The sequence below is a fragment of the Hypanus sabinus genome, chromosome 5 (genome assembly GCF_030144855.1).
Source record: "Hypanus sabinus isolate sHypSab1 chromosome 5, sHypSab1.hap1, whole genome shotgun sequence".
NCBI lineage: Eukaryota > Metazoa > Chordata > Chondrichthyes > Myliobatiformes > Dasyatidae > Hypanus > Hypanus sabinus.
Window position 1 is genome coordinate 43,460,321 of NC_082710.1, and position 25,250 is coordinate 43,485,570.

Consider the following 25,250-nt stretch of genomic DNA (forward strand, 5'->3'; position numbering starts at 1 on the left):
AAATGCTAGAGAATACAGTTTCAAATGACACAATTTTCCTCACACAGTACACAGCCATCACTGGAACCAATATAGTGAATCTTTGCTACACTTCATCTATGGCAAATGCAATATTTCTTGGGAAAGAAGTCACAAGCTAAACATTAGATATCCAGATGCAATCTTGCTAAGGCCCTATGCAATCTCATACTTTGAAGTCTCTCCTCATAAGAGTTGATGTATCATTTGCCCTATTGAACTGCACCTGACATTAACAATCATACCTAGGTCACACTGAATATTAACAGAGCCTAATCTCTCACCATTTAGGTTCCACTTTTCTGAAACATGCATCAAAAGAGGATAATTTCATATCCAACACAGGTTCTAACTTGTCTTTGAATGTAATATTTACATTATAAGAGAAACAACATAAGCAGTTCAGCCTGATGCAGTGAAACAAGAAGAGAGTCTTCACCTCACCAACCCAATCACCATTCACAAACTTAACCAATCAGAATCAGAAACAAAAAAATCAGGTTTATTATCACTGGCATGTGACATGAAATTTGCTAACTTAGCAGCAGCAGTTCAATGCAATACATAATCTAGCAGAGAGAAAAAAATAAAATAATAAATAAACAAGTACATCAATTACATATATTGAATAGATTTTAAAAATGTGCAAAAGCAGAAATACTGTATATTTAAAAAAAGTGAGGTAGTGTCCAAAGATTCAATGTCCATTTAGGAATCAGATGGCAGAGGGGAAGAAGCTGTTCCTGAATCGCTGAGTGTGTGCCTTCAGGCTTCTGTATCTCCTGCCTGATGGTAAAAGTGAGAAATGGGCATGCCCTGGGTGCTGGAGGTCCTTAATAATGGACACTGCCTTTCTGAGACACTGCTCCCCAAGTGATCCAATTTCATTGTAATCCCTCAAATCCCCCACATTCTACCTCTTCCCTACATACCTAGACAGCTCAGATGGCAAAATAACTTACTAACACACATGTTTTTAGAATATAGATGGAAACTGGAGCACTTGAAGGAAGTCTACATTGTCACAGGAACATCATGCAAACTCAGTAGAGAGAGAGAGAATGGAGGTTATTGGAGCTTTGGTTACTTATTTGCACCCTTGGAGGGCCTCTGTTGGATATCATCCAATCACATTTTAGCTTCTTAAGAGTTCTGCATGAGTGTGGTGAAAGCCAAGGTCTGTTGGACAGCAGATTCCTGCACACATTTCATGGCCAGATGCACCACTGCTGAAGAGAGTTATAGGTCATGTCCAGTCCTCAACTCCATACCATGGAAAGCTGGCAAAGGAATTTATTTTACTTCATTTGCATTATTTTTAATATTTTTATAAATTTGAATGTATTTTTAACTTAATCAGAAACATCCTAATATTTTTTGTCAAGTAACAAGCTGTTAAAAACTGTGGGGGTGTTCTGCATTAGTGTTTCAGGCATATATCATACATCAGGTTGCTGTGTATTGACTACAGCACAGTGTTTAATATAATCATATCCTCCAAAGTTATCACCAAGATCTGTACTTCTCCTTGCAACAGAATCCTTCACTTCCTCATCAGCAGGCCGCAATTAGTACAGATTGGTAACAGCATCGCCTTACTGGCCATCAGTCTAGGTGTATCTCAAGGCTGCATGCTTGGTCCCCTGTTTTAGTCTCTTCATAGCCACGGCCGTGTACTAAGCATTTTTGTCTTGGATGACCAGTCTTGTGCTTGGATGCAATCACTAACAAGGTGCATCTGCTCCTCTGCTTTCTTCCAAGCTTAAGGAGATTTGGCTTGGCGTATCATCAAATACCCTAGTAAACTTCAACAGATGCACAATTGAAAGTATCTGGACTGGTTCCATCATGGCCTGGTATGGCAATTCCAATGCACGGGAAGGAGAAAGCAAAGCCTCTGTACAAAGCAGCGAAGATTACAGGCGGTCAGTCCATTCTGTGGCTATGTCCAAGACAATCTGGTCTATGAAGGACAATGAATTGTAGAATCTTTTAAAAACGGGTGTGTTTATTGTGAGGACAAAGTGCATGTGGGCACAGGAACAATGAAAAACTTACTTGCAACAGCATTCACAAGGAAAACTAATTATACACAAGTTTTGCAAGGAAAAGTACACAACTAAAACATAAAACACAAACATGACAAAACCTGCTGATGCTGAAGATCCGAAACAACACACACAAGATGCTGGAGGAACTCAGCAGGCCAGGCTGCATCTATGGAAAAGAGTAAACAATTAACATTTCGGGCCGAGGCCTTTCTTCAGGGCTGGGAAGGAATGGAACATAAAACACTAAGTCCATTTTAGTGCAAAGTGATCAGAATAGTCATAGTTTTTCTAAAGTGTAGCAGTAATTAGGGTTTTGACACTGGTTCAAAATCTGAAGGGAAGTAGCTATTCTTGAACCTAATTGTATAGAACGTTGAGCTTCTGTACCTGCATGATTGTAGCTGTGAAAAGATTGCATGGTTCAGACAGTGGGGATCTCGGTTGAATGATGTTTCCTTCTTAAGGCAGCACATCCTGTAGATGATACCAGTGGTAGAGAAGGGCCTGTCTGTAATTGCCTGGGCAAACTGCACTACTTTCTGCATCTTCTTAACATCACGTGCATTCGAACTTCCATAGCAGACCATGATACAACCAGTCAGGATACATTCAGCTGTACATCTGTAGAAGTTTGTTCGTATTTGGAAACAAGCTAAACTTTCTTAACCTCCAAAGAAAGTAAAGACATCGGCTACACCAGGTCTGTTAGTGAAAAGTGGCTCCAGGTGCAAGTAGGAAATAAAACAAAAGTGAAACAAATAGAAACTTTGAAGATTTAATTAAATTTTATTTTAAATGCTGTAACTTCTACAACAGTAAAATAAAACAAAAATAGATTGTCTCTTTTTCTACCATGTTTAGAAAAAAGGAAATACCTGACATATTCATAGATACATTCTTTGTTCACTGCTTTCACAAAATAAAAGTATTTTTTTCTTAGCCAATTTTTAGGGTTGGGGAGAGATGCTTCATATCAGTATGTTGCTTCATGTTCAAAAGTCACAGCTGTTTACCTACGTTCAGAAACATGAACAACTTCAGTCACTTACTCAAGAAACATGTGACATCAGTGGCAGGGCCAAGAAATCTTTCTGTTACTATTGCTGAGTAATTTCCCTTCCTATCCTTCAACTTCAATTTCACAACTTTAACTGCATCAGACACAACCTAAATAATGCAATCAATGCACTTTCATAGAATTTCTTGAGCGTAATGCTGTTTTTCTGCAGAGCAAGGGATTGGGAAAACTCTTCCTCAGATACCATTAAAACAGAAGGTATCTGGAAATTGAACCTTGAAATGACATTTGAATGAGCACACCTTTTCATTTTTCAGTGATGTATTTACAAAGTAGAATTTTAAGGGCTAGCATGGGCCAAATTGCCTCCTAAACCATTAAAAAAATGCAGAACAACCTTTTCTGTGCTGGGTGAACTCAGTTTTTTTATAATCATGCAAGATAAATCTAATTGGTTGAAGCCTGGTTTCTCTGATGGTGGACCTTCAGGAGAAGCCAATGAGAGAAGATCCATCAAGCACTTCTGGCAGAAGATGGTTGAATGCATTTTGCCCCATCTTGTGCTGTTCACCCTGTCATTGAAAATGCAGATGTTAGGGAATCTCCTATCACCATTCATAACTGGATGTGTCAAGACTGAAAAACTTTGTCTTGATCTATTGATTGTGGTTCACTTTACTATTGTGTGCTAATTTTGCTGTTCTGTATGAAGCTAGGATGAGGACATTTGAAGATGATTTACTGACTGAGTACTTCATTTGGTGCCTGATGCCCAGTGTACTGTTCTCACACCTTGTCAAAGTAGGATTGGTCTCATGATTTAATATTAATAGTAAAGGAAGGTGACAGGTTGTAAATTGCAGCAACAAACTTTGTTGCATACTGATGGTTGCTTTGATCTCATTATTCAAAGTTTCTTATCTGGCATGATGATAATGGCACATATCACAATGGAGGCTCCATTCTGTGGGAAGATGTGATTTTGGCTTAGAAATCTATGTGTAATGATTTTCCAGCATTAGTAATCTTATTACTTTGAAATGCTCTATGATGGGGGTTCCCAACCTTTTTTATGAGGGGTGATTTATAAACTCATGGCCTAAGGTAGAAGGAGTCAATTATAGAAAACATAACACATTTATTTTTCCTACATTTACACACTTAGTCCAGCGGTCGTGGAGCATACTGATCCCTTCTTTGAAGAAGTCGACGCCTTGGATGTCCAGAAGTGGTCCACAGCATAGGATGATTCATAAGTTCGAGGCCTATGGCAGAAGGAGATGAGTTATTAACTTCAAACTTTCTGCATTTTCACTCAAAGAGTTGAACTGCACATGCATGTAACAAGAGCTGTATAACTCATCTCCTTCCACCTTAGGCCATGAACTTATCAATCACCCCAGCTGTGGACCACCTGAGGGTCCAAGACTCTCCCGGTATATGCACATGTACATGCACATTTAACTCTTTGAGTGATAATGTAGGAAGTTTGAAGTTAATAACTCATCTCCTCCTACCTTGGGCTACGAACTTATCAATCACCCCTGCTGTGGACCACTTCTACAAAGAAGGGATCTGTATGCTCCATGACCGCTGGACTAAGTGTGTACATGTAGGAGGGGACTATGTTGAAAAATAAATGTGCTAGGTTTTCTGAAATTGACTCCTTCTAGCTTAGGCCACGAACTTATCAATCACCCAGCGTATGTCATGTGTTTCCTCCGGGTGTTCTGGTTTCCTCCCACAGTCCAAAGACCCACTGGCTGATATGTTAATTGGTCACGATCAGGCTAACATTAAATCAGGGCGGCACAGTTTGAAAGGCTAGAAGAGTCTATTCTGCACTATATTACAAAAAATAAATCAATCAATCACTAAATGTCCATTTAGAAATCGGATAGCTGAGTGTGTACCTTCAGGCATCTGTACCTGCTTCCCTATGGTAACAATGAGAAGGTGGCATCTCATGGGTAGTGGGAGTCCTTAACGATGGATATCATCTTCCTAAAGGCATCGCTCCGTGAAGATGTCTTGGATACGATGGAGGCTAGTACCCATGATGAAGCTGACTTATCTTACAAGTTTCTGCTACTTTGATCTTGTGCAGTAGCCCCCCCCCCTTCCCACCCACATACCAGATGATGATGCAGCCAATCAGAATGCTCTCCATAGTACATTTGTAGAAGTTTTCAAGTATTTAGTTGACAAACCGAATCTCCTCAAATTCCTAATGAAATATAGCTGCTGTCTTGCCTCCTTTATAGCTGTATCAATATATTGCATCCAGGTTAGATCCTCAGAGATATTTAATACTGTACCCAGGAACTTGAAATTGCTCACTCTCTCCAATTCTGATCCCTCTGTGAGGATTAGCTTGTGTTCCCTTGTCTTACTCTTTCTGAAATCCACAATCAGCTCTTTGGTCTTGCTGACGTCGAGTGCAAGGTTGTTGCTGCGACACCACTCAACCAGCTGGTATATCTTGCTCCTTCCTGAGAACGATTCTAGCTTTGACCAACCTTTCAAAGTGTTTCATCACTATAGATGTGAGCACTATTGGACGATAGTCATTAAGGCAACTCGCGCTGCTCCTCTTGGGTACTAGTATAATCGATGCCCTTTAGAAGTAGCTGGGAACTTCCACCGTAGCAATGAGAGATTGAAAGTGTCTTTGAATACCCCCACCAGTTGGTTGGTACAGATTTTCAGAGCCTTAAAAGGTACTCCATTGGGCCCCGTCACCTTGTGAGGGTTTTCCCTCTTGAAAGACAGCCCGATGCTGGGCCCTGAGACACAGGGTCACTGGATGCTGTAGGGATCCTTATAGCTGTAATTTTATTCTCACTTTCCAAGCGAGATTGAAAGGCATTGAGCTTGTCCGGCAGGCAAGCATGATGTTAGCTTTCACTTGGTAGGAAGTAATGGCCTGCAAACCCTGCCAGAGTTGACGTGCATCCAATGCTGCCTCCATCTTCTCTCAGAATTTTCCCTTGGTTCTTGAAATAGCCCACCGCAAGTCATACCTGGGTTTCTTATACATGATTTCATGGTTTGAAAAGGAAGAAAATTGAATTGCCATTGTAGACAAATTACTAGAAAAAAATCTGGGAAATAGTATAGAGTATATAATTTAGAAAGATGGTTTAATACAAATGAAAAATAAAAACCATGCTGAATTACTCAGTAGGTCAGGTAATATCCATGAAAAGTGAGAAATGTTTCAGGTTGGTGCTGTATGACCCGCTGTGTTTCCTTACTTTGTTTTCATTTAAGACATCGAGTACTTACAGCTTTATTAATCTGAAATTTCTATTTTGCATTACATTTTCACTGCTCCTTACAGTATTTACGTAAGACTGCAAACTTTATGCAAACAGTATTTGCATAAGACTGTTTTACAGCTATACCTGTTCTAGTCACTGATCTGAGATGTCGCCTGGTCTGGCTCCTGGAGTAATTGTTTTCGCGTTGAAGTGGTTGAGGGTAAAAATCAATTTTCATCTTACACTTAGATACGGTAAGCGTCACTTGACCGTAACTTGTGGAATTGCCCCCCATTCAACTACCCTCCCTTCCCCGAAGTCCTCGGCTCAGCATCATGTGAACGGAGAGCCCAACCCGAAACTGGACGGCTCGTGACGGCGCGGGGGTCACGTGCTCCGGCGGCCGAGCCAATCAGCGCCGAGCCTGCTCCGGGGCTGCGACGGCACGGCCAATAAAGGAGAGCGGAATCGGGTCCGGCCGCCGCCGAGCGAGTGGTACTTGGCATCGCCGGTGTGTGTGGGGCTGCGCTGTGCTCGCATCGAAGCAGGTGAGCCGCTGCCGCTGGGCTTTCCTTTTACTTCGTTTGCCGCTGCTCGTCCCGTATTTTAACCGGGTGGGTGCTGGAATTGTAGCTCCGGGAAAAGGCTGGAATTGTGAGATGTTTTGATCCAGAGGTGGCCTCGAGGGGAGAACCTCACGTTTAATGCAGGCCAGGTTTTGTTTTTAAACGAATTTTATTTAATCCCTTTTTTGGTTTCTCGCCCCATCGAATGATGCAGTGACGAATGGGTTTCGGGCGGTTTTCCAAAATAAATTCTCTGGAAGTGCTTCCCCCTAACGTTTCCGGGCGTACTTGCCATATGCCAGTTCTGTTCTCTGTTCGAGTCTTGTGATCTGACTCCAAACAACCAGACGGGAAAATAGTCTTCCTTATGACTAATGTTACACGTAAGTGGACCTGGGTGGTGTTCCATAAACTTTTGTAAACCAATTTAAAATAATTTGATTCGAACCCCCCCCCCCCCCGAGGCAGTGTGTTGTTTCAGTGGCCTGCATTGTTGAAGTGTTAATCGAATATTTTAGTTAAGAGGATAGGAAAATATTTTGTCAAAGTTTGTAGGCATGTAAGCAATTGTTCTTTCCAATTTCCCAGGATGAAGATTTACTGTATACTGTCATTATGCCTGACTGGGATCTTTGCAGCCCCAAGCTTGGACCCTGAACTGGAGGAGCCCTGGCAACAGTGGAAAAGTTGGCATCAGAAGACCTATGAACGAGTAATGTGGTTAATTTCTATATGAAGAAATGTTTCAAGGTGAAATGCACAGATTTTTGAGGAAGTTTTTTTTCCCCTTCAGAATGAAGAAAGCTGGAGGCGATTGGTGTGGGAAAAGAACCTTAAAAAAATTGAACTTCACAACTTGGAACATTCGCTTGGCATTCATTCATTCAAGCTAGCAATGAACCACTTTGGAGACATGGTAAATGAATAAATATATTGCTAATAGAATTGTAATAACTTGTGAAGAAGCCCTGCTGTATTCAATCAAAAAGATCAAGGACATGTTCCTACAAAAAGTAAGATTTAAGTTTTAGATCATTTGTTTTCAGTGAAATGCACTTTTTGTTTAAAATTGTTTGAAAATGGCAGAGGCAGCATCTCTTGCCAGATGTCTATGTACCTAATGGGGTAAGGGTCGAGATATGAAGTTGATTAGGTTGGGTTAGTTGTTTATCTAGCTAAAAGGTGTTCTGTATCAAAAATTTTTTATGAAGCTAGTTGCTGCTCTGGGTCCTAAAACAAAATATTTATGTTTTACTAAATAAGTTTTCCCTTGCAGACAAGTGAAGAATTTAGACAGATAATGAATGGATACAGGCATACAAAACGGAATGTTAAGACACAAGGATCCCTCTTTCTGGAGCCCAATTTTCAAGAGTTGCCGAAAAAGATAGATTGGCGTGAGCATGGATATGTCACTCCAGTTAAAGACCAGGTGTGTTTTTATCAATATCACAATATAAGTACTACCAATGCAGCTTAAATTGGTTAAATAATGTCTGCCAATTTCCACCGCAGGGGCAATGTGGCTCATGTTGGGCTTTTAGTGCCACTGGAGCTCTTGAAGGTCAACAATTTAGAAAAACTGGCAAGCTCGTCTCTCTCAGTGAACAGAATCTTGTGGACTGCTCAAAACCTGAGGGAAATGAGGGCTGTAGTGGGGGACTGATGGATCAAGCTTTCCAGTATGTGGAAGATAATGGTGGAATTGACTCAGAAGAATCTTACCCTTATACTGCCATGGTAAGGTGACAATGCCTTGTCTTGAAGCTTTGTATCTCATAGTACCAGTCAGGGACATCTAGTCACAGAAGTTTGCCCAGAGAGAATTTGCAAAACACTAATCAATAATTTTAAAATGGCAAATAAAACTGGGAGGTGGTGGAGGATGAAAAGTAAAGATGCTTTTTTCAAACTCGCTTCTTGGCACAAACTGGGTGACCTTATTATTTAATGGAAATTTGTGATGCAACTTCCCACTCCCATTTTGCTTTCTTTTTTTCCCCTTTTTCCTCCCCACCCCACCCATTACACAAGCTGCCTGTAAACTGTTTGCCTCTATTACAATGCGCCTTAAAGGTATTAACTCCCAAATATGTTTGAACCATAAACCTGGAGAGATTATAATATCTTAAATAAATATAATTCGGAGACAATTTAATTTACAAAAAGATAACCAGTTTATACACTGGCCTAATTTTTGCCACTTCAAAGTTGGATTGAGTGAAAATTTGGTGGCTCTGTGTGAGTGCTCATGTTTTACATTCCTCATTGGGCCTTTCCCTTTTACTACAAGTGTAGTTTGCTTTGTAGTGGTGGGAATTTTTAAGCTGGTGTCTGCACAAGTGACCTCATAGTATTTTGTAAGTATGGTGACTTTTTTGTACCATGTTACCTACACTTGCTGTTTTTCCTTGCATTCAGTGGACAAACTATGACCTAGGAAGTGGCTGTCGGGGCCCACTAGGTCTGTACTAACCATGAGAAGTAATCCCATTAGTTCCCTTAACACCTGCAAATTTATTCCTTTGTCTCCATCAGCTCCTTTTGATTTTTGTCACTGACAGACACTTAAGGGGTAGTTGACTGCAGCTAATTAACCTACGATTTTTGAGAATTTTTGTTTTAATTAACCTACCAGTTTTTACTAATTAATCTACAGGTGCATTAAAGTTCTTCAAGTCATATGGGCACAATAAATTTGTCTCTTTAATGGCAAATTGTGACAATATTCCTAATTCGATTTTTCTTTGTCAGGATGGTGATCACTGTCTTTATGATCCAGCTTACAATTCTGCAAATGATACTGGTTTTGTGGATATTCCAGAGGGTAAAGAAAGGGCCCTGATGCATGCTGTTGCTTCTGTTGGACCAATTTCGGTAGCTATTGATGCTGGCCATAGTTCATTCCAGTTCTATAGTTCTGGTAAGAATCTTTTGATCTTCTCAAAGCTGAGACTATTCGAAGAAGTCATAAATTTTATGTGCAGATGCTTGGCATGTCTGACTGGTGATACTAGCTTTCCATTTAGGCTTTCTATTGTGTTGCATGCTGGTTAATATTTGTGGGTTCAAGAATGCCTGGTTTTAGTGCCAAAGGATAGTGGGACAGGCTGGAGCAGAAAACGTAAACAAAGATTTTGCAACACAGCAAATTGAGTGGATTGTTTAACCATTGCTTTTTGCTATGTAAAACTAATGTTAATGGAATGCATGTAGTATTTGCAAAGAGAAGTTGACTGCACTAATAAGTTTATGTTCCCATCGATACTGGAAATAAGGTTAGAGGGTACTTAATTTGCAGGTTGTATGATCTTCTAAGATTCATGAAACCTGGAATATTAAGCACTCACTTGGGTGGAATTGTTGACCAAAGAAGGTAAGGTAACGTAGCATTCAAAGTAGAGGCTCTTTGAGTTGTGATCATGAATTTGGGGGGGTGGAGATACATAGTGGAAGAGTTGATTGCCACTTAAAATGTGGCATCTGAATAGGATGGAGAATAAGTTTAAAGGGAACTGTTATTATCATGGGAGGTCTTCATTCGTGCCTTAATTACATGAACAAAACTGGCAAGAGTATTGTGGCAGAAACTTGCCAAGATTGCTGCTTAGAACATTGTTGTCAAACCTATCCAGGAACAGGGCATTTAAGATTTGCCCATGGATAATGAAGCAGTAATGGGTTAAACTTGTGGTTGGAGATACACAGAAGATGGCCGCCAGAACCTGACGGAATTCAAGATGCAGTTTGAGGGTAAATTGGGAATGAGGGCAACTATAATGGAATGAAGGTGGAAAACTAACTAAAACAGAAGAAATAGTTAATTATTTAGGAAAGGGAATGTAATAAGATCTAATCAACACCATTTTATGAAAGGTAAATTGTGCTTGATAGTGTACTCAGATTTTCAAAAGGTGTTTGACAAAGTGCCACTTGAGATAGCTGCAAGAATATTAAGAGTCCATGGTAAGAGGGGTGATGTGGGAGTTTGTGCAGGTATGTAAGCTGATTTTAAAAACTGGCTACTGCCTAGAAAACAAAAATTGGAGTAATTTCTCCAGTCCAAGAGCAGCCCATTTATTAACTAAATAATAAGAATGATTTGGGTGTAAAGTACTGAAAAACCAAGTGAACAAGCAGACCCAAATAGCACTTTAAGGCATGTTGGCATTTAAAACAAGGCAGCTGGAGCATTAGGTAATAACTACACTACCAGGACTGTGTCTCCTGTAAGGCATTTGGTATACAAAATAATCAAAAGAATTTAGAGCTTTGAGTCTAGCTCTTAATGTGCACATGCACGAGTTTAAGTTTGCATTTTGTTTTGTTGAAAGGTGTTTACTATGAAGAAGAATGCAGCTCCACAAGTCTGGACCATGGTGTATTAGTAGTAGGATATGGCTTTGAGAACGAAGATGCTCATGGAAAGAAATACTGGATTGTTAAAAACAGGTATGCAACATTTCTGAATTCTTTTCCAATCTAATTGGTTAAATCTTTTGAGCCTTTTCTGATTATTTTTTATTTGTGTTTTTAGCTGGAGTACCCAATGGGGTGAGGAAGGTTACATAAAGATGGCCAAAGACAGGAACAATAACTGTGGAATAGCCAGTGCTGCCAGCTACCCTCTAGTATAAATTGTACTACTGTTCAAATAACTTGAATATGTGCAAAAACTAGGTCATTGCACCTGGACTGCTAAAGCAGACTGCCTCAGTGATATGGTCCAGAACTTTGAGCAGACCTTAAAATTTATTTTCCCAGAATATACTTTGATTTTCTTTTTGATAGACTATCAACATTACATCTTACCACTGGGTTAAGTGACCAAGAAATTGAAGTTCCTTGGATATGTTAATCAATTTGTATTATTGGTTTTTTAAAGTAATCGTAGTTCCAATAAGCTTTTTAATGAGGAAATTGATGTCAATTGATTTCCAAATATTAAGAATTTGTTCCACTTATTGTGCACTGCTTGATTGGTTCTAACTGTGTAATTGCTGTGCAATGCACAATGTTTATTCAATTTTTTTATTTGTAATCACAAATAAAGTTTTCTTGCTCCAAGACCTGCAGCTTCTGTATGTGGTTCTTAACAGATGGTTAATCAAATGAGGAGCTCCTTGAATGTGAGTTGGGTCTGGAAGCTGTTCTGTCCTTTTGAGAACATTGCTATCCTTTAAAGGTGGCCTCTTAACTGAGTTTATGTAATTCTTGATGTCTCAAGACTTTTGTTTACCTGGTTTGTAGGGAAGAAGGCAAGCACAACAAATGTTGAACTCTTCTGATTATATACCCATATTAAGAATAATTCAGACCTTAAGACATAGTAAAATAAGGCCACTTGCTCCATCACTCACTCAGAGCTGATCCTTTTTTCTTCCATTGCCTCTGCCCCATTACCTGGCCTTTACCCTGTAATCTTTGACACAGTGGCCAGTCAAGAACCTATCCATCTCCACCTTAAATACACTGAGCAACATGGCTACCCTCTGGCTAAAGAAATGTATCTGTTCTAAACGAATGCCCTCTTGTCCTAGATTTCCCCCACTATGGGAAACATCATTTTCACATCTCTCTCTATGCTTTTCAATATTCAAAAGGTTTCAATGAGATTCCCTCCCCATCCTGAATTCCAGTGAGTACAGGCCCAGAAGTCGTCATAACTGTTTAATTCCTGAAATCATTCTTGTGAACCTTCTCTGAACCCTCTCCAATGCCAGCATACATTTTCTTGAATAAGGAGTCCAAAACTCTTCACACTACTCGAGGTGAGGCCTTCACCCCTGCCTTATAAAGCCTCAGCATCTCATCCCTGCTCTTGTATGCTAAATCTCATAAAATGAATGCTGACATTGCATTGGCATTCCTCACTACCGACTCTACCAGCAAATTGATCTTTAGCATGTTCTGCAAGACTCACAAGTCCCTTTGCATCTGTCTTTTAGATTTTAAAGTCTGCATATTAGCCTTCCATGACTATCATAACATTGCCCTTTTGATACGCCTTTTCTTTTTCCCATCGCAAACTGTTGTCCACATCTCGGCTACTGTTTGGAGGCCTGTATATAACTGCCAGCAGGGTCTTTTTACCCTTGTTTCTTAGCTCAACCTACAAGAATTAGCAACATCTGATCCTATGTCTCATCTTTCTAATGATGATGCCATTGTTCACCTGCAGAGCTAGCCATCCCCTCTACCTACTTAACAATCCCTCTGGTAAAACTTGGACATTCCGCTCCCAACTAAAACCATCCCTTAGCCACGATTCAGTGATGGCCACAACATCATACCTGACAATCTGTAAAAGTGCAACAAGATCATCCATTGTATTTCTTACACTCTCCATTGAGATATAACAGTTTGAATACTGTATTTGCAACCCTTTTTGATTCTGCATCCCTAATGCAATGAAACTCGCCCTGCTGTCTGCAATTTTATCCTATCATTTGCCTGCCTTTCCTGACAGTCTGACTGCACAGTTTTTTTACCATGCATTCTTTTCTGAGTCCCTTCACTCTCAGTTCCCATCTCCCTTCCCCCCCCCCCCGCCAAAGTTGTTTTGTAATGAAGACATTATTAAGCATAAATATAGTAGCCTAGGTCATCCAAGCCATCATGTATTGTCTTTTGCCAAATGTATGAAATGCTATTTCCTCCTTTTCTGTATTTTCCCTTCAGCTATTTTATGCTCAACTTAATTCTTCCATACTAAAGGTGTGAATTGTATAGTTTGACTTTAATTCACAAGATTATTTCACACTTAATTGGACTATACAGTAAAATGTACATGTACATTGTTCTATACAGTGAAATGTTATTGGGTTAACAACCTATGGAATCTAAGATTTGCTGAGGGCAGCCTGCAAGTTTTACACTTCATTTTAGTTCTACATCTCTCATCCTAACGCTAATGGAGAAAAGTATATTAATGTATAATATAGCAAATGTAATGGCACATAACTTAAAATTTTGATGTACCATTATGTAAGTAATGCACCAAATTCATCCTATTGGTACTGGGTTTTACATCTAAATAGTATTGATTGCTTTGGTTTGGGCCTGATTTGTATAGGTAGCACTAGCTAAAATGTGAATGTGTTTTAAAGTAAGTACTTCAGTGAAAAGTTATATTGTGCCTTCAAATGCAGTTGTTATCTGTCAGCCAGTATACATTACAGGCATATTTTATCAGAAAATAATCCAACAACTTGCAAATAGAAACTAGATGCGTCAGTGCTGAGAACCTTGATACATTGTCATAAGAGATTTTGCATCATTTGTACAACTAATGGTTCTTAAATCAACCTCTCATGCTACTCTGCTCCACATTCCTGTCAATTATCTAATAACAAACTTACTAGTTTGTACTTGCTATTCAACTTCACTAATCAAGCATTTGTTTGAACCCTTAAGCTGTAGATTCTCCCCATGTTGCAAGCTATACAACCAGAATAGCCATTTTAGCTATCAATTAGCAGCTGTCCACTTTGTCACCCTTCACTGGACAAGCTGGTTCAGTAAGCTTGACTAGCAAGGCACTGGGTACGGCTGATGATGCAGTGCTTGCTGATCAGCATGAATGTATTTAGTAAGATCGTCAGTACTGGCTCTCTGGGTTGTGTCGACTGGTATACTGAGATGGTTCTGACTAAATGGGTAAATGAGGTCCTCTAAATAAGGAATTTTAAAGTAAATTTCATCCATCTGACTGCTCCATCTCTTCCCTGGTCATTTGTCTCAGATAGAACTGAAGTGATTGCACACCAGTATTCTAATTAATGAGCTCAGTACCTACATTCATATCCACTGCACTGGTTAATGTTCCACTTGTTAACCTCAGGTATGTAACAAAGTTATGCCATCTCCCCAGCATTTTTCAATATTTTATCGACTCCAGTAGGAAGTCTCACTTCCATGGGAGTAGAGCTAATCATCTTAACTGCATCATCTTACTGCAAATTCCAACAAAGTAACCGGAAGGAAGGGAAAGCTGATGTTGGCATCCTCTGCCAGGCCAACATACACAGTTACTCTCAGTTGACAAAGTTGGTGAAGCCACAGCAAAGGTATCCCCAACCACAGGTTCCTGATACAAGTTTTCTAATCTGATCTCCAGTGTGAAATAGATTATGGGGCAGGCAGAGGAAAAGGTTCAGGAAGAAATGCAACATCCCTAATGACGTCGGAACATCTGGTTTGCAACTGCTCAAAGTGGTGATTCAGCACTTGGGGGTGATACTAAGTATCACAAGACCAGAAGTCCTGCCTGAGCAGTGGGTTAGTTCACAAGCTCCTCACTCACCAGCCCTGTCAGCCACCTCCTGCCCCGCCTGTGGGAAAGCTTCCCATTCCCATATTAGTCATATTACACCAGATTCCAACAGACTGATGTGGTAAAAAGTTACCTTTGATCCGGAGGGCCTACAAAAATGCAGAAGGTGATTGAGAGCAGCTTCTCGGTGCTGTCTACATTATCTTCAATCACTTTGCTGATGAGAATAGACTGAGTGATAAGCAGTTAGATTAGGTTTGTGAAAAGGTCATAACTGGCCAGTTGTCTGGTCAGAAAGTCATTAAGTGTAACGATAACTACTGGAATAGCTTTACTCGAGGTGTCTAAAGCTGGAGCACAGGTCATCAGTATTACTGCTGAAATTTTAAATCTTCAGCTGACATATTCGTGAAAGGACATGATTAAATAATGACCCCAGTGGCAAATTCCTAAAGGGAGGGCGATCTTAAATAAAGTTGAATTTTAAAATCAATTCAATGGTGGGAATTTTGGGACTGAAATTGGGTGCCTTTAGCTCAAGTAAGATCCATGACAATGGTATGAGGGAGGAGTTGATCACACTGGGCTGGGAAAGTAGATTCAGGGTAAAGCAATAAATCAACAGTGGGATGATTTTTCATAAATCTTCCAGTCTGAGAGACAGGCTCAATGAGCAGGATGACTCATCCATGACTAAGTAAAGAAGTTAGTGAACAGAAAGAAAAGCCAGTGAGTTGCAAATATTAATGGTATGACAGAGTTTGGAAATCTTTGGAAACCAGCAAAGAGTGACTGAAATTAGCATACAGAGGAGGTAGAAAATGAGCAGATGTAAATGGCAGAATGTCAGAGCTTCTACAGGCATAATGAAAGGAAGAGGGTAGCTAAAGTAAACTTTGGTCCCTTGGAGGATGATACTGGAGAATTAATAAAAGGAAATGGAGAATTGCTGAGTTTGTAAAGGATGAAGAAACATAAAGCAATCTCTATCAAGGAAGAAAATATACAAGGCAAGTTAACAAGATTAGCTGCGAATTAGGCCCACTGGCCTGCATCCAAAAATTCTTAAAGGAAACAGCTGCAGAGATTGCAGCCTTTTTGTAATCTACCAAAATGTTTGGTCCTAGAAGAGTTAAAAATCAGAAAGCTGCATATTTTCTGCATTATTCAACGAAGGAGAGAGCAGGAATCTGTAGGCCACCTTTCCGATCATTTGTCTCTAATTGTCTTAGGATTTCTAAATGCCTACGTTAATGGATTACGACATTTTCCCAGGGACAGATCATAGTGGTTAAGCTTAGAAGGCTGAAATGTGATCTTATTAAGAATCTCAGCAGATTTAACTTGGGAGGAGAATACTTCCTCCAGTGAAGAATCTAACTGGAGAACATAGTTTCAGAGTAAAAAGTTACTTATTGAAGATGGAAATGAGGAATTTCTCTTCATGGAGGCTGTTAACCCTTTGGGCTTCTCCCCCTAAGGGTGTGGGGATGGAGATTGACAGCTATGTGAAGTAAAAGGTAATCAATGGATATGGGAAGTGGTGTTGAGGTCTAGATAGGAGCAGCCATGATCTTATTGCGTGACAAAGAAGATGGAGGTGTGACAGGCCAAATCCTACTGTTGTTTTTCATGTTCTTTACATTGGTGAAACAATCTCTTCCTGCACTGTAACCTTCTAAGACTGCATAGAAAATAATTTTGAAGGTTAACACCTGGCAGTTGTTTCATTTTAATTGCCTCTAGGGTTTGGCATATTAGTCATTTCAAGAAACATTTAGAAAACGAACGTGGTGAGATACAGACAATATGCTGGTGGAGCTCAGCAGGTCTCGCAGCGATGTTTCACATCAAGACCCTTCTTCAGGACTGGAAAGAAAGGGTAAAACCAGAATAAATGGATGAGAGGAGGGGTAGGACTATAAAATGGCAGGTGATAAGTAAATCAAATAAAAGGAGGAAGGCAGGAGGGTGGGGGGAGGGCATGATGTGAAAATCTGAGAAGTGATAGATGTAAGAGGTAAAGGGCTGTAGAGAAAGAATCCGATAGGAGAGGATAGTGGACCATGGAATGAGGGAAGGAGATGGGGAACCAGAAGGAGAGGGGTGTGGGTGATGGGCAGGTCATGAAGTTTGAGGAGGGGGAAGTGAAGAGGTATTGGCACTTCCTCCAGTAAACATGGCACTGAGATGCAATATCCTTTGAAGCCATGGCTCGAACTTACATTTTTTAGTGACGTAGACATGATTTGGAAAAAAGAATGGGAAGTTAGGGGTCAGATTAGGTTTTAGCCCAGAGGGCTCCACGGTCTATAGCCGGTGGTCCCCGTGGATGAGTCCCAGGTCAGGACGCACTGTGGATGAAGACCTGTGGAGGCCTGTGTATGTGAGTGAGTGGTGGGAGGCAGGAAATGGTTTATTTTGCTACCGTTGTTTTGTTGCTGTTATGTTGTCATTGAAGTTGTTTGTGTTACTCTGCCATAGCGAACACGCACATTAGTGCTGGAATGAGGTGCGTAGATCATTCCAAAGTGTCAACAGCCGCAAGTCAGCGGGGCCAGATGGCATCCCAAGTGGAGTACTCAAAGTGTATTTACAGGCATTGACGGGCATTTTTAATCTTTCCCTCTCCCAGTGTGTAGTTCCCTCCTGCTTCAAAGCATCCACCATTGTCCTTGTACCAAAGAAAATCAAGGTAGCATGTCTGAACAATTGGCATCCTGTTGCACTCACCTGAATCATAAGGAAATAGTTTGAGGGGCTGGTCAAGGACTACAGTTGCAGCATGCCACACTGGCGCCTTTACAATTTGTCTTCCAACACAACTGATCAATAGTCACAGCACTACACACCGTTCTCACTCACCTGGAGAAGAAAGATGCTTATTTAAGAATGCTGTTCTTGGACTGAAGTTCAGCATTCAACAGCATAACTCCCCCCAAGGTTGACAAGAAGCTTGGAGCCTTGACCTGCAGCCCGCCTTGTGCAGCTGGATCCTGGACTTCCTGTCAGATCACTGGCAGGTGGTAAGGATGGGCACCCTCACCTCTGCCCCTCAACACAGGAGCTCCCTCAGGGCTGTGTCCTGAGCTCCCTCCTCTACTCCATACACACCCATGACTGTGTTGCCATGCACAACTCCAATCTGCTGACCAAATTTGCAGATGGCACAAATTTGATTGGCCTTATTTCCAACATTGATGAAACAGCCTACATAGGAGAAGTCAGTGTCCTGACACAGTGGTGCCAAGAAAACAACCTCTTCCTCAATGCTGAAAAAATAAAGCTGTTGATCGTGGATTACAGGAGGAATGGAGACAGGCTAGCCCCTATTGAAGTCAATAAGACTGTAGTTGAGAGGGTGAATAATTTCAATTTCCGCGGTATACACATCACCAAGGATCTCATCCAGACTGTACATACTGGCTGTGTGGTGAGAAGAAGCACAACAGCTCCTCATTCACCGCAGGCAACTGAAGAAGATCGGCATGAGTCCCCAAATCCTCAGGACTTTCTACACGTGCACCATTGAGAGTGTACGGACTGGCTGTGTCATCACCTGGTACAGGAACTGTACAACCCTCAATCGCAAGGCTCTGCAGAGAGTGGTGTAGACAGCCCAGGACATCTATGGATGTGAATTTGCCTCTGTTCAGGACATGTACAGAGACAGGTGGGTAAGAAGGGCCCAAAGGATCATTACAGGCTCCAGGACAGCCTCTTTCACCAGGCCGTCAGATTTATCAGTACACATTGATCTGACTGCATGTCTGACTGTACGTATATGTTTACAAAACAATTATGTATACAATATTAGTGTCTGGGCAATATCCTCCCACATTTCCCCTCTTTATTGCTTGTTCATTGCAATGGAGACACAACATAAAAATTTTTCCTCCCTTGGATGTAAAAATATGTAAATAAAAAACGTGAAGCAACACTTGCAGGCTACCCCCAGCACATCCTTAGGTTGTTGGTTGTGAACACAAATGTCACGTTTCACTGTGTGCTTTGGTATACACGTGGTAGGTAAATAAATGAATCTGATCTGATTCTGATATTGGGACCAGTGGGTTAAGGGAAAACAAAATGGGGGGGCGGGGGTTTGAGGGAATTACACGGGGAAGTGGTTACTGGAAGCTAGGGAAATTGAGGTTGATGCTCTCAGCTTGGAGACTACCAGGATATGTTGCTCCTCCACTCTGCATTTACCCTTAACATGGCAGTAGAAGACAAACATGTCAGTGTGGGAATGGGAAGTGGAATTAAAGTGGCTGATCACCGGGAGATCTGGCTGCTGCAATTGACGGAGTGAAGGTGCTTAACGGAGTGATCGCCCAATCTGTGTTGAGCCTCAATGATGTAAAGTAGGCCACACTGCGAAAAGTGGATGAAATAAATGATACCGGTGGATTCACTTGTGAAGTGCTACCTCTCCTGGAAGGACTGATTAGGAAATAACATACCAAACTTGATAAAAGGAAATCAATATATTGTAATAAGCACTCTTCTTCTTTAAACAATTAATTTTCTTATGCCGATATTTTATGCTCTTGTATTAAATACAACTCCCTTTAATTAAGCAGCATCCAGCTCTTTTCGTTAGATTTACAAGATGCGTAACTGATAGGATTTGACAGTTCATGCAGTAGTTTGGTGTTTCTTTACAAAGGAGAGAAATTCCTCAACATCATCAGGTGATCCCATAATGAGTGGAACTCGCTGATGAATAGATTCTGGCTTCACATCAAGTACTGGCTGGGTTCCTGTAGTAGCTATACCGCCAGCTTGTTCCATGATAAAGGCCATTGGGTTGCACTCATACAGAAGGCGAAGCTGTAGTTAAAAAAAAACTAATTTCAAACATAGAACAGTATGAAACAGAAAAGTTCACATCATGATGACCTCACCTGGTCCCTTAATATTACCTCCCTGAACAAGAGTGAGGTGGAGGATAAACGCATGGCTGGAAGATTGGATCAGGGGCCAGGTATTCAGATTTTTTGGATCATTGGGACCTCTTCAGGGGCAGGTGTGACCTATACAAAAAGGACTGATTGCACTTGAATCCGAGGGGGACCAATACCCTGGCAGAGAGGTTTGCTTATGCTATCGAGGAGGGTTTAAACTAGATTTGCAGGAGGGTGGGTACCGGTGAAGAGGCAGAGGATGGGGAGGTTGGAGCACAAGTAGAGAGTCTGTTAGGAAGGATAGGCAGACGTTAGAGCAAAGATGCTCTCAGCCTGGTGGTTTGAGATACGTCTATTTTAATGCAAGGAGTATCATAAACAAGGCAGATGAACAATATTGTGGATCAACGCGTTGTGGCTATTACAGAGACTTGGATGTCTCAGGAGCAGGAATGGCTACTGAGTGTGCTAGGCTTTAGGTGTTTCAAAAAGAACAGAGAGGGAGGCAAAAGAGATGGGGGCACGGCATTGCTAATTAGGGACAGTGTCACAGCTGCAGAAAAGGAGGAAGTCATGGAGGGATAGTCTACTGAGTCAGTTTGAGTGGAAGTCAGAAACGAGAATGGGGCAATAATTCTAGGTGTTTTTTTATAGACCCCCCCCCCTCAATAGTAACAGGGATATCAAGGAGCAGATGGGAGGGGGCAGATTCTGGAATGGTGCAATAATAATAGGTTTGTTGTGGTGGAAGTTTTTAACTTTCCAAATATTGATTGACATCTCCTTAGTGTAAGGGGTTTAGATGAGGTGGAGTTTGTTAGGTGTGTTCAGGAAGGTTTCCTGACACAATATGTAGATAAGCCAACCAGAGGAGAGAGGGTACTTGATCTGGTATTGGGAATGAACCTGGTCAGGTGCCAGATTGCTCGGTGGGAGAGCATTTTGGAGGTACTGACCACAACTCTATCTCCTTCACTGTAGTGGGATAGGAGCAGACAATTTGGGAAAACATTTAATTGGGGTAGGGGGATAAATGATGCTATTAGGCAGGAACTTGGGAGCATATGTTCTCAGGGAAATGCACGGCAGAAATGTGGTAAATGTTCAGGGAACATTTGCATGGAGTTCTGCATAGGTACATTCCATTAAGGCAGGGAAAGGATGGTAGAGTTAAAAAAAACCATGGTGTACAAAATATGTAGAAAATCTAGTTAAAAAGAAAATAAAAGCTTACGAAAAGTTCAAGAAACTAGGTACTGTTAGAGCTTTATAAAATTACAAGGTTGCCAGGAAGGAGCTTAAGAATAGAATTAGGAGAGCCAGAAGAGGCCATGAGAAGGCCTTGGTGAGCAGGATTAAGGAAAACCCCAAGGCATTCTACAAGTATGTGAAGAGCAAGAGGATGAGCCGTGTGAGAATGGGACCAATCAGGTGCAATAGTGGAAACACGTGCATGGAGTCAGAGGAGTTTGTGGAGGTACTTAATGAATACTTTGCTTCAGTATTCACCAGGGAAAAAGACCTTGGCAGTTGTGGGGATGACTTACAGCAGATTGAAATGCTTGAGTATATAGTCATTAAGAAAGAGAAGATGCTGGAGCTTTTGAAAAGTATTAAGTTAGATAAATTACTGGGACCGAACGAGATATACCCCAGGCTACTGTAGGAAATGAGGGAGGAGATTGGTAAGCCTCTTGTGATGATCTTTGCATCATCAATAGGGACGGGAGAAGTATTGGAGAATTGGAGGGTTGCAAATATTGTTCCCTTGTTCAAGAAAGGGAGTAGAGATAACCCAGGAAATTATAGACCAGTGAGTCTGACTTCAGTGGTTAGCAAATTGTTGGAGAAGATCCTGAGAGACATGATATATGAGTATTTGGAGAGAGATAATCTGATTAAGCAGAGTCAGCATGACTTTGTCAAAGGAAGGTCATGCCTAACTGAATTCAATGAGGATGCAACAAAACATATTAATGAAGGTAGAGCAGTGGATGTAGTGTATATGGATTTCAGTAAGGCATTCGATAAGGTTCCCCATGCTAGGCTCCTTCAGAAAGTAAGGAGGCATGGGATCCAAGGAGATCTTGCTATGTGGATCCAGAATTGGCTTGCCCACAGAAGGCAAAGAGTGGTTGTAGTTTCTGCATGGGGGTCAGTGACCAGCGGTGCTCTGCAGGGATCTGTTTTGGAACCCCCCATCCCCCCAACTTGGGATTTTTATGAATTACCTGGATGAAGAAGTAGAAGGGTGAGTTGGTAAGTTTTCTGATGACACAAAGATTGGGGGTGTTGTGGACAGTCTGGAGTGTTGTCAAATGTTACAGCGGGACACCGATAGGATGTAGAATGGGGCTGAGAAGTGGCAGATGGACTTCAACCCAGATAAGTGTGAGGTGGTTCATTTTGGTAGATCAAATATGATGGCAGAGAGTGGTGGGTGTGTGGAATGCACTGCCGATAGTGGTGGAAGCAGATACAATAGGATCTTTTAAGAGCCTCTTAGAGAGGTACCTGGAGCTTAGAAAAATAGAGGACTATGTGCCAGTGAAATTCTAGGCAGTCTCTAGAGTAGGTTACATAGTTGGCACAATATTGTGGAACTAAAGGCCTGTAATGTGCTGTAAATTTCTACGTTCTATGTTCTAAGAAGGCATAGCAGCATGTCCACTTCCTAAAGAGATTGAAGCAAATAAGGTTCCCCCCCCCCCCCCCCCATCTTAACTGCTTTTAATAGGAGCACCATTGAGAGTGTCATGACAAGTTGCATCTCAGACAGGTATGGGAGCAACTGAGCATCGGACTGTAAGTCCCTATGAAGGAGTGTGGGAACGGCTGAGAGGATCACAGAGGTCGCCCTTCCTTCCATCGGGACATTTATCAGGAGCGCAGTGTATGCAGGGCCACTATTATTATTAAGGATCCCACACACCCATCCAGCATCCTCTTTGACTTTCTAAAATCAGGCAGGGGACTCCAATGCATAAAAACAAGAATGGTCAGGATGGGAAACAAATTCTTCCCTCAGGTTATTAGGCTTCTGAGCTCCTTGCTGCTTCGCATTCAAAATGCCACTGGTTAATCTGTTCTGTATCCTACAATATCTAATTTATGCACTTCAGTTTGTTTATTTATGTGTAATCCATCTGCAGATTTCATCTGTACTTTCTTAAGTTATGATGTGTTATGTAAACTACAGTGCTTAACACCACAGTTTGGAAATACATCTCATTTAATAGAATACATACACTGTATATAGTTAAATGACAATAAACATGACTTGATAATGCAGTACAGGTCCTTTGGCCCACAATTTTCTGTTGACTTTTTAACACTTCCCTCCTACTTAGCCCTTCATTTTTCTTACGTCCGTGTGCCTATCTAAGAGTCATCTAAATGTCCTTAATGTATCATTATTCAGCTTCAACGACCACCATTGACAGTGCATTCAGATACTTATCAATTTTTGTGTAAAAAAATACTTGTCCGAAATCTTTCTCCACTCAACTTAAAAGGATGTCCTCTGGTACCAGCCTTTGCCGCCCTGAGGCTCTCCACTCTATCTAAGCCTCTTATCATTTTATGCACATCTATCAAGTTGCCGCTTATGCTCCCTTGCTCCATAGAGAAAAGTCATTTCTCATAAGATATGCTCGCTAATCCAGGCAGCATTTTGGTAAATCTTCTCTGCACCCTCTCTAAAGCTTCCACATTCTTTCTATAATGAGGCATCTAGAACCGAACACAATAATCCAAGTATGGTCTAACCAGAGTTTTGTAGAACTGCAATATTACCTTATGGCTCTTGAACGCAAACCCCCAAGGTCAGCACACATACACCTTCTTAACAACCCTATCACCTCGCGCAGTAACTTTGAGGGATATATGGATTTGGTCCCAAGGTCCCTCTGTTCCTCCACAGGCTATGCATCTTACAAATATCCTGCAATCTGCCATGAAGTTTGATCATCTAAAGTGTATCATTTCACACTTTTCTGGATTGAACTCCATCTGCCACTTCTCAGCCCAGCTTTGCAGTCTATCAATGTCTCATTGTAACCTCCAACAACCTTCTACACAATCCACAATACCGCCAACCTTGTATCTTCAGTAAACTCACTAACCTACCCTTTTACTTCCTTATCCAAGTCATTTATAAAAATCACAGAGTAGAGATCCCTGAACAGATCACCGTGGAACACCAACATCCAGACAGTATTCAATCCATCTACCTCCTTTGTGTGGGCTAGCGAGTTGTGAACTTATGATGCCAGTTTCCATAGATGTCATGCTCATGACTTTATGGATGAAAATAGATGAACTTAACTTGGGGGATCTTGTCAAACCTTGTCAAACACCTTACCAAGTACATTGATAAAGTTGGAACAGCGAATGAGGTCCAGATACACCTCATCCACTGCTCCAACTTCATCAATATACTTTGTCACATCCTTGATGAATTCAATCAGGCTCATGACACACAACTTGCCCCTCACAAAATCATGCTGACTATCCATAATAAGACTATGCTTCTCCAAATGCTGATAAATGCTGTCCCTACGGTCCATTAGATAGTCATCGGTGACATAAGATTCGCTGCTCTATAATTCCCAATATTACCCTATTGCCCTTGAATAAAGATACAACATTTGCCAACTTCCAATCCTCTGCTATGATTCCTCTGGCTAATGAGGATCCAAAGACCATCTTCAATGCCCTGGCAATCTCTTCCCCCTCTTCCTGTAGTAACCTGTGGTGTAGCCCTTTGGATCTGGGGACTTACAGTATCTACAAATTGTTTTTCTAAAACTCCAACTCTACCTCTTTCTTAACTTCAACCCACCCCACCAAGTACCTTAGTTTGTTTTACACTGACCTCACATTCAGCAAGGTCCCTCCTTCAACTCCAGGCACAGGAATCCAGAAATTCCTTTTCTATCCCTAAATGATGCTAGCTTCACCCTAGTCATCCTCCTGTTCTTCATGCATCTGTAGAATGCCTTGGGGACTTTCTTAATCCTACTCCCCAAAGCCTTCTCACGCATCTTTTTCCAAAGTCCCTTCTTAAGATCCTTCCTGACTACAATAGCCATAGGATTGACTTCAATGGCACAAAACTACTATGTTCTGCTAATGGCTTTTGGGATTG

The 25,250-nt window shown here is 41.2% G+C and overlaps 2 protein-coding genes across 3 annotated transcripts in view; one reads left to right on the top strand and one right to left on the bottom strand.

Annotated features, from left to right (window-relative positions):
- The first annotated feature begins 6,738 nt into the window (after positions 1-6,738).
- Positions 6,739-11,985, top strand: ctsla (cathepsin La). Its single transcript, XM_059969852.1, has 8 exons — positions 6,739-6,898; positions 7,505-7,628; positions 7,710-7,832; positions 8,193-8,348; positions 8,432-8,656; positions 9,671-9,839; positions 11,251-11,368; positions 11,454-11,985. Exons 2-8 carry the CDS (start codon positions 7,506-7,508, stop codon positions 11,551-11,553), a joined length of 1,014 nt encoding a protein of 337 aa, XP_059825835.1. The 5' UTR covers positions 6,739-6,898; position 7,505; the 3' UTR covers positions 11,554-11,985.
- Positions 11,986-19,658: 7,673 nt separating this feature from the next.
- Positions 19,659-25,250, bottom strand: part of LOC132394105 (fructose-1,6-bisphosphatase isozyme 2-like) — an 84,962-nt gene continuing 79,370 nt past the window's right edge. Inside the window, exon 7 of one of the 2 annotated variants that reach the window (XM_059969853.1) lies at positions 19,659-20,027. In XM_059969853.1, coding sequence (XP_059825836.1) covers positions 19,833-20,027 — 195 coding nt within the window. In that variant the 3' untranslated portion in view covers positions 19,659-19,832. The remainder of the gene's footprint in view (positions 20,028-25,250) is intronic. The other variant, XM_059969854.1, reaches the window with a different exon arrangement.